Consider the following 10,114-nt stretch of genomic DNA (forward strand, 5'->3'; position numbering starts at 1 on the left):
TCATTAATTTGAAACAAATTTCAGAACCATTCAAATTGTAGTCTGTTACTTAAAACTTGTGAAGCAACTGACTCATATTTTGTGTGATTTCTGTATAAGTAAAACGCTTTTCTGTGGCAAATGACTTGCAAAAGTACTGTTACAAAATTGTTTTTGACAAATTATTTCATATTAGTGATGCAGAATATTGCAAGTGATTTTTGTTTACATATGCCTGTGCCTTGTATTAACCACCTCATTCCCAACAATAAGATTGTAAGGGGAATTGCTGCTTTGATAGAATTGATCGTAACTGGTGTTGCTCTTCAATTCACTGGGATCATGCTGGAATTGAGTGTACCTTTCCTGTGTCATTTTGTTTTCCTTAACTAGTAGTTTCTTGCTTAATCACTCAAGAAAATCTAAATTGAAAATCCCAGGTTTAGAAACATAGAAACATAGAAACATAGAAAATAGGTGCAGGAGTAGGCCATTCGGCCCTTCGAGCCTGCACCGCCATTTATTATGATCATGGCTGATCATCCAACTCAGAACCCAGCCTTCCCTCCATACCCCCTGACCCCTGTAGCCACAAGGGCCATATCTAACTTCCTTTTAAACATAGCTAATGAACTGGCCTCAACAGTTTGCTGTGGCAGAGAATTCCACAGATTCACCACTCTCTGTGTGAAGAAGTTTTTCCTAACCTCGGTCCTAAAAGGCTTCCCCTCTATCCTCAAACTGTGACCCCTCGTTCTAGACCTCCCCAACATCGGGAACAATCTTCCCGCATCTAGCCTGTCCAATCCCTTTAGGATCTTATACGTTTCAATCAGATCCCCCCTCAATCTTCTAAATTCCAACGAGTACAAGCCCAGTTCATCCAGTCTTTCTTCATATGAAAGACCTGCCATCCCAGGAATCAATCTGGTGAACCTTCTTTGTACTCCCTCTATGGCAAAGATGTCTTTCCTCAGATTAGGGGACCAAAACTGCACACAATACTCCAGGTGTGGTCTCACCAAGGCCTTGTACAACTGCAGTAGTACCTCCCTGCTCCTGTACTCGAATCCTCTCGCTATAAATGCCAGCATACCGTTCGCCTTTTTCACCGCCTGCTGTACCTGCATGCCCACTTTCAATGACTGGTGTATAATGACACCCAGGTCTCGTTGCACCTCCCCTTTTCCTAATCGGCCACCATTCAGATAATAATCTGTTTTCCTATTTTTGCCACCAAAGTGGATAACTTCACATTTATCCACATTAAATTGCATCTGCCATGAGTTTGCCCACTCACCCAACCTATCCAAGTCACCCTGCATCCTCTTAGCATCCTCCTCACTGCTAACACTGCCACCCAGCTTTGTGTCATCCACAAACTTGGAGATGCTGCATTTAATTCCCTCATCCAAGTCATTAATATATATTGTAAACAACTGGGGTCTCAGCACTGAGCCTTGCGGTACCCCACTAGTCACCGCCTGCCATTCTGAAAAGGTCCCGTTTATTCCCACTCTTTGCTTCCTGTCTGCTAACCAATTCTCCACCCACACCAATACCTTACCCCCAATACCGTGTGCTTTAAGTTTGCACACTAATCTCCTGTGTGGGACCTCGTCAAAAGCCTTTTGAAAATCCAAATATACCACATCCACTGGTTCTCCCCTATCCACTCTACTAGTTACATCCTCAAAAAATTCTATGAGATTCGTCAGACATGATTTTCCTTTCACAAATCCATGCTGACTTTGTCCGATCATTTCACCGCTTTCCAAATGTGCTGTTATCACATCCTTGATAACTGACTCCAGCAGTTTCCCCACCACCGACGTTAGGCTAACCGGCCTATAATTCCCCGGTTTCTCTCTCCCTCCTTTTTTAAAAAGTGGGGTTACATTAGCCACCCTCCAATCCTCAGGAACTAGTCCAGAATCTAACAAGTTTTGAAAAATTATCACTAATGCATCCACTATTTCTTGGGCCACTTCCTTAAGCACTCTGGGATGCAGACCATCTGGCCCTGGGGAATTTAAAACTCTAACAGTGGATCCACTGGGTAAATGTATTTTTTTGTTCACTTTCTCTGTTCTTCTCATTTTCAGAATGGCGGACTTTATCCTGGGAGCTTCACACCTCACACACGAGGAAGTGTGGAATCATGAACAACATTATGGAATTGGGGGAGCCTTTTTGGAAGCCCAGCTCTTTGCTACGGAGGAAGATAATAGCTTTGTTTCACAGAATGGTGAAGTGATGGATACAGATGAAGATCATGAAGTCAGTGGTATAGTGAATTAACTCTTGCTTCACTTGCATCCTCAATAGGTTTTTTGAACCATCATTCTGAACAGGGATTGACTAATGCATCAAATAATGTACATAGAAGTATCTGGTTTTGATATTTCTTACACTGGGATGCACAAAAGAAAGGCAAACTGACCAAGGATACAAGCTGATCAGTGAATATGTAAGTTCTAATTCAGTTTGTATTTTTCTTCTGACAAAAAAATTTGCACTAATGTATGTGGTTCTGGTGAGAGGGACCTTTTAGCTTTGAAGTTGCAATGTTTTTTGTCAACTTAGTGACGTGCGGAACAGAAATTCCAGGCCTCAGTCAGGTTACAGACTTTTATATGCACAATTATCTGTTTTCTTTTTTTTTAATTGCTGAAAATATATATCTGTAATTCACGAGCAAATGAATAAGCGGATCTTTCTTCAAACCCATTGAAAGATAACCGGTTTGTCACATGTATCTTGTTGAATTCTGAGGTCTTGGAGACACCAATTCAGTTCACCTAGTGTGATCTGTGACGGCACTTTACTTAATGTAACTAAGAATGCTATCTCTAGAAGAATATTGGTTGAAGGTTGGATAATGAAAACTTTAGTTGTCAGCCATCAAATTGCAAGCACTACTCAGTGATTAAGGACTTCACCATGCACAACCCAGAAGGACTGTTGCTGTGTTTTGCTGCAGTGAGAACCTCTTCCTCTCAGCACATTTGATGAGAAAACAAGGAAGACTATTTTTCTATTAATTCTGCTACCAACCTCCAGGCCAATAATTGTTGACCTGCATTGCTGCATTGCATACAATCATGTTGGTGCCAAAGTTGGTGGAATAAACTGAACTCCTTCATGGATAAAGTGATTGAGGTTTAGAAGCCATATTCAGAAATCATCAAGTATGATTTAAAAATATATCTCTGGGTTATAACTGTTCCCTTCTCTGTACTGCTTTAATATTTTTGAAGTAGAGTTTAGAAATAAATGGGATTGTTATGATATTTAAATATGGGGATTAATCATGTACTTGAGCAGATGTCTGCAATCCAAACATTCTGTAAAGCACATTGTATTCCTGCTGTACTTCACAATATGGTGTGAAAACAAGAGAATATGTAAGATGAAAAAAGAAGGCAATTTGCCAGCAAGGTACATCATCTAAATAGATTGCAATTTCAAACTGGAATTTGGCATTAAATTTGAATTTTTGGACAAAATTTGTTCATGGTGTGTATGTTTTAATATGCAAACAACAGGAATTCTGCAGATGCTGGAAATTCAAGCAACACACATCAAAGTTGCTGGTGAACGCAGCAGGCCAAGCAGCATCTATAGGAAGAGGCGCAGTCGACGTTTCAGGCCGAGACCCCTTCGTCATGTTTTAATATGATTCATTTAGAAACATTAGTTTTTATTTCACACCCAGTTTAGGTAAAATGAATGGTCTGTTTTTATTTTGATTGTTATAGAAGCAGCAGGTATAGGTTAATTTTTATATCATAGTGCTCTGATTAAAAAAACTGAGCTTGAAAAAAATCATTGGTAGGAGTTGGTTAGATCAAAATAATGTTCCACTAGATTGATAAGAAAATCAAGCAAGGATTATGTTGTTAAAAAGTATTTTGTTATCTAGAACAAGAGGCCAAAATAAAGGTTAAGCCATTAAGGGTTGAGATGAGACATTTCCTTTTACACATGAAGGACAAAGAAAACTTGGTAGATAGCCATCCACGCTGATGGAGCTTTTACTAGATTTCAGAAAATCAAAATGTATACATAAAATGAAATGGATTAATCATCTGGATATTTCTTGAACAAATGTTGTTCAAAAATGCAAATTGAATGCTGAGTTCCAGTTTGAAATTGCAATCCATTTACAGTGGCATGCAAAAGTTTGGGCATCCCTGGTCAAAATCTCTGTTATTGTGAATAGTTAAGTGAGTAGAAGATGAACTGATCTCCAAAAGTCATAAAATCAAAGATGAAATATTCTTTTCAACATTTTAAGCAAGATTAGTGTATTATTTTTGTTTTGTACAATTTTAGAGTGAAAAAAGGAAAGGAGCACCATGCAAAAGTTTTGGCACCCCAAGAGATTTGAGCTCTGAGATAACTTTTACCAAGGTCTCAGACCTTAATTAGCTTGTTAGGGCTATGGCTTGTTCACAGTCATCATTAGGAAAGGCCAGGTGATGCAAATTTCAAAGCTTTATAAATACTCTGACTCCTCAAACCTTGTCCTAACGATCAGCAGCCATGGGCTCCTCTAAGCAGCTGCCTAGCACTCTGAAAATTAAAATAAATGATGCCCACAAAGCAGGAGAAGGCTATAAGAAGATAGCAAAGTGTTTTCAGGTAGCCGTTTCCTCAGTTCATAATGTAATTAAGAAATGGCAGTTAACAGGAACAGTGGAGGTCAAGTTGAGGTCTGGAAGACCAAGAAAACTTTCCAAGAGAACTGCTCATAGGATTGCTAGAGAGGCAAATCAAAACCCCCTTTTGACTGCAAAAGACCTTCAGGAAGATTTAGCGGACTCTGGAGTGGTGGTGCACTGTTCTACTGTGCAGCAACACCTGCACAAATATGACCTTCAGGGAAGAGTCATCAGAAGAAAACCTTTCCTGCGTCTTCACCACAAAATTCAGCGTCAGAAGTTTGCAAAGGAACATCTAAACAAGCCTGATGCATTTTGGAAACAAGTCCTGTGGACCGATGAAGTTAAAATAGAACTTTTTGGCTGCAATGAGCAAAGGTATGTTTGGAGAAAAAAGGGTGCAGAATGTCATGAAAAGAACACCTCTCCAACTGTTAAGCACAGGGGTGGATCGATCATGCTTTGGGCTTGTGTTGCAGCCAGTGGCACGGGGAACATTTACTGGTAGCAAATTCTGGAAGCAAACATCACACTGCCTGTAAAAAAGCTGAAGATGAAAAGAGGATGGCTTCTACAACAGGATAATGATCCTAAACACACCTCAAAATCCACAATGGACTACCTCAAGAGGCGCAAGCTGAAGGTTTTGCCATGGCCCTCACAGTCCCCTGACCTAAACATCATCGAAAATCTGTGGATAGACCTCAAAAGAGCAGTGCATGCAAGATGGTCCAAGAATCTCACAGAACTAGAAGCCTTTTGCAAGAATGGGCAAAAATTCCCCAAACAAGAATTGAAAGACTCTTAGCTTGTAAACGCTTTTTGTAGCCAGCTGTGATACTTGCCAAAGGGGGTGTTACTAAGTACTGACCATGCAGGGTGCCCAAACTTTTGCTTCGGGTCCTTTTCCTTTTTTGTTATTTTGAAACTGTAAAAGATGGAAATAAAAAAGTAATCTTGCTTAAAATATTAAAGAAATGTGTCATCTTTAACTTTATGCCTTTTGGAAGTCAGGTCATCTTTTACTCACTTAGCTATTCACAGTAACAGAAGTTTTGACCAGGGTGCCCAAACTTTTGCATACCACTGTATACTAAGTATCTCGCTGGCAATTTGCCTTTTTTCTCTCTGGAGAAATTGCTTTCACACCATGTCTGGAATACAGCATAATCATTGGATTCAAGTCATTTATTTTGCAGATTAAACTCATACAAAAGAAAATTCTTCTTTATTTGTTTCCCTCAAAGGCAGACATGAGAATTAGGAGCAGATAATGGCCTGTGCGGGTCTCATGGCTACTCCACCATCCATCGAGATTGTGGCTATCTTCTACCTTGGCTCTGCTATCCTGCACAAGCTCATGTCCCTTAATATCCAAATCTGTCATTCTCTGTTTTGAATAAATTCAGTGGCTGAGTCTCCATAGACCTCTGGGTTGGACCAACATACTTTTGCTTTTCCAATTGCTTCCTATGTCTGCTTGTGAGCTCTGAGTGACGTGTCCATGGACACCCTGACAGATCTCCATGTACATTTATCTATATTATTTAAGAATTGCATTGCTTTTATTTTGTATCATGTTTTTCTACATTTTATTCCATTAGCTATGTTTATATTCTCTCACTTCGTTTGTCTATATCCCTTTGAAGCTTCTTCACATCCTCCTTCAAACTCCTAATCATACCTAGTTTTGAATAATCAAAGTTTGGTCCCCTCGCTCAAATCGTTAAATTTGGATTATGAATAGCTGGGGCTGAAACACTGATCCAGTGGTCACCGTGTGCCAGTCTGAGTAAAACATATTGCCACTCTGTGCTTGTTGTCCAACCAATTCTCAGTCGATGCTGGTATCTTGCCCCCAGTTGCATGTGCTGTAATGTTGCTGACCAGTCTCCGTGATACTTCATTGAAATTTACTGAAAATCTAAATATTTATCACGCATTCTGACTTTAGATTTCAAACCACTGTCTTCCTCCTTCCCCTAGCTTTACACAAGTGAAATTCAAATAGATATCTCACTTCCAAATTTCAGACTCATTTACTGGGCACCATGGTACCATAGTAGTTCGCTCAATGCTATTACAGCTCAAGGTGTCAGAATTCAGAGTTCAATCCCAGTGTTCTCTGTCCATGTGGGTTTTCTCTGGGTACTCTGTTTCCTCCTCCAGTCCAAGATCATACCGGGTAGATTAATTGGTCATTGTAAATTGTCCCACAATTAGGTTAGGGTTAAATCGGGGTTTTTGGAGGTTGCTGGACAGTGTGGCTGGAAGGGCCACAAGGGCTACTCCATGCTGTATCGCTAAATAAATTAATAAAAACACCAGATGACAAGTTTTTTAGCAGTTGCTTTCATATCATAGAAACATAGAAAATAAGTGCAGGAGTAGGCCATTCGGCCCTTCGAGCCTGCACCGCCGTTTATTATGATCATGGCTGATCATCCAACTCAGAACCCCGCCCCAGCCTTCCCTCCATACCCCCTGACTCCTGTAGCCACAAGGGCCATATCTAACTACCTCTTAAACATAGCCAATGAACTGGCCTCAACAGTTTCCTGTGGCAGAGAATTCCACAGATTCACCACTCTCTGTGTGAAGAAGTTTTTCCTAATCTCGGTCCTAAAAGGCTTCCCCTCTATCCTCAAACTGTGACCCCTCATTCTGGACTTCCCCCAACATCGGGAACAATCTTCCTGCATCTAGCCTGTCCAATCCCTTTAGGATCTTATACGTTTCAATCAGATCCCCCCTCAATCTTCTAAATTCCAACGAGTACAAGCCCAGTTCATCCAGTCTTTCTTCATATGAAAGTCCTGCCATCCCAGGAATCAATCTGGTGAACCTTCTTTGTACTCCCTCTATGGCAAGGATGTCTTTCCTCAGATTAGGGGACCAAAACTGCACACAATCCTCCAGGTGTGGTCTCACCAAGGCCTTGTACAACTGCAGTAGTACCTCCCTGCTCCTGTACTCAAATCCTCTCGCTATAAATGCCAGCATACCATTCGCCTTTTTCACCGCCTGCTGTACCTGCATGCCCACTTTCAATGACTGGTGTATAATGACACCCAGGTCTCGTTGCACCTCCCCTTTTCCTAATCGGCCACCATTCAGATAATAATCTGTTTTCCTATTTTTGCCACCAAAGTGGATAACTTCACATTTATCCACATTAAATTGCATCTGCCATGAGTTTGCCCACTCACCCAACCTATCCAAGTCACCCTGCATTCTCTTAGCATCCTCCTCACAGCTAACACTGCCACCCAGCTTCGTGTCATCCGCAAACTTGGAGATGCTGCATTTAATTCCCTCATCCAAGTCATTAATATATATTGTAAACAACTGGGGTCTCAGCACTGAGCCTTGCGGTACCCCACTAGTCACCGCCTGCCATTCTGAAAAGGTCCCGTTTATTCCCACTCTTTGCTTCCTGTCTGCTAACCAATTCTCCACCCACACCAATACCTTACCCCCAATACCGTGTGCTTTAAGTTTGCACACTAATCTCCTGTGTGGGACCTTGTCAAAAGCCTTTTGAAAATCCAAATATACCACATCCACTGGTTCTCCCCTATCCACTCTACTAGTTACATCCTCAAAAAATTCTATGAGATTCGTCAGACATGATTTTCCTTTCACAAATCCATGCTGACTTTGTCCGATCATTTCACCGCTTTCCAAATGTGCTGTTATCACATCCTTGATAACTGACTCCAGCAGTTTCCCCACCACCGACGTTAGGCTAACCGGTCTATAATTCCCCGGTTTCTCTCTCCCTCCTTTTTTAAAAAGTGGGGTTACATTAGCCACCCTCCAATCCTCAGGAACTAGTCCAGAATCTAACGAGTTTTGAAAAATTATCATTAATGCATCCACTATTTCTTGGGCTACTTCCTTAAGCACTCTGGGATGCAGACCATCTGGCCCTGGAGATTTATCTGCCTTCAATCCCTTCAATTTACCTAACACCACTTCCCTACTAACATGTATTTCACTCAGTTCCTCCATCTCACTGGACCCTCTGTCCCTTACTATTTCTGGAAGATTATTTATGTCCTCCTTAGTGAAGACAGAACCAAAGTAATTATTCAATTGGTCTGCCATGTCCTTGCTCCCCATAATGAATTCACCTGTTTCTGTCTGCAGGGGACCTACATTTGTCTTTACCAGTCTTTTCCTTTTTACATATCTATAAAAGCTTTTACAGTCCGTTTTTATGTTCCCCGCCAGTTTTCTCTCATAATCTTTTTTCCCCTTCCTAATTAAGCCCTTTGTCCTCCTCTGCTGAACTCTGAATTTCTCCCAGTCCTCAGGTGAGCCATTTTCTCTGGCTAATTTGTATGCTACTTCTTTGGAATTGATACTATCCCTAATTTCTCTTGTCAGCCACGGGTGCACTACCTTCCTTGATTTATTCTTTTGCCAAACTGGGATGAACAATTGTTGTAGTTCATCCATGCAACCTTTAAATGCTTGCCATTGCATATCCACCGTCAATCCTTTAAGTGTCATTTGCCAGTCTATCTTAGCTAATTCACGTCTCATACCTTCAAAGTTACCCCTCTTTAAGTTCAGAACCTTTGTTTCTGAATTAACTATGTCACTCTCCATATTAATGAAGAATTCCACCATATTATGGTCACTCTTACCCAAGGGGCCTCTCACGACAAGATCGCTAATTAACCCTTCCTCATTGCTCAAAACCCAGTCCAGAATAGCCTGCTCTCTAGTCGGTTCCTCGACATGTTGGTTCAAAAAACCATCCCGCATACATTCCAAGAAATCCTCTTCCTCAGCACCTTTACCAATTTGGTTCACCCAGTCTGCATGTAGATTGAAGTCACCCATTATAACTGCTGTTCCTTTATTGCACACATTTCTAATTTCTTGTTTAATACCATCTCCGACCTCACTACTACTGTTAGGTGGCCTGTACACAACTCCCACCAGCGTCTTCTGCCCCTTAGTGTTACGCAGCTCTACCCATATCGATTCCACATCTTCCCGGCTTATGTCCTTCCTTTCTATTGCGTTAATCTTTTCTTTAACCAGCAACGCCACCCCACCTCCCCTTCCTTCATGTCTATCCCTCCTGAATATTGAATATCCCTGAACGTCGAGCTCCCATCCCTGGTCACCCTGGAGCCATGTCTCTGTGATCCCAACTATATCATAATCATTAATAACAATCTGCACTTTCAATTCATCCACCTTATTACGAATGCTCCTTGCATTGACACATAAAGCCTTCAGGCGCTCTTTTACAACTCTCTTAGCCCTTATACAATTATGTTGAAAAGTGGCCCTTTTTAATGCTTGCCCTGGATTTGTCAGCCTGCCACTTTTACTTTTCTCCTTTGTACTTTTTGCTTCTACCCTCACTTTACACCCCTCTGTCTCTCTGCACTGGTTCCCATCCCTCTGTTGTGAACTAACCTCCTCACACCTAGCCTCTTTAATTT

General features: G+C 41.2%; 1 protein-coding gene across 1 annotated transcript in view; it reads left to right on the forward strand.

Moving 5' to 3' along the window:
* The window catches only part of nemp2 (nuclear envelope integral membrane protein 2), a 42,479-nt gene extending 36,833 nt beyond the window's left edge, over positions 1 to 5,646 (forward strand). Inside the window, exon 9 of the mRNA XM_063051983.1 lies at positions 2,085 to 5,646. Coding sequence (XP_062908053.1) covers positions 2,085 to 2,280 — 196 coding nt within the window. The 3' untranslated portion in view covers positions 2,281 to 5,646. The remainder of the gene's footprint in view (positions 1 to 2,084) is intronic.
* Positions 5,647 to 10,114: the final 4,468 nt, after the last annotated feature.

This window comes from Mobula hypostoma, chromosome 6 (assembly GCF_963921235.1).
Source record: "Mobula hypostoma chromosome 6, sMobHyp1.1, whole genome shotgun sequence".
Taxonomy (NCBI): Eukaryota; Metazoa; Chordata; class Chondrichthyes; order Myliobatiformes; family Myliobatidae; genus Mobula; species Mobula hypostoma.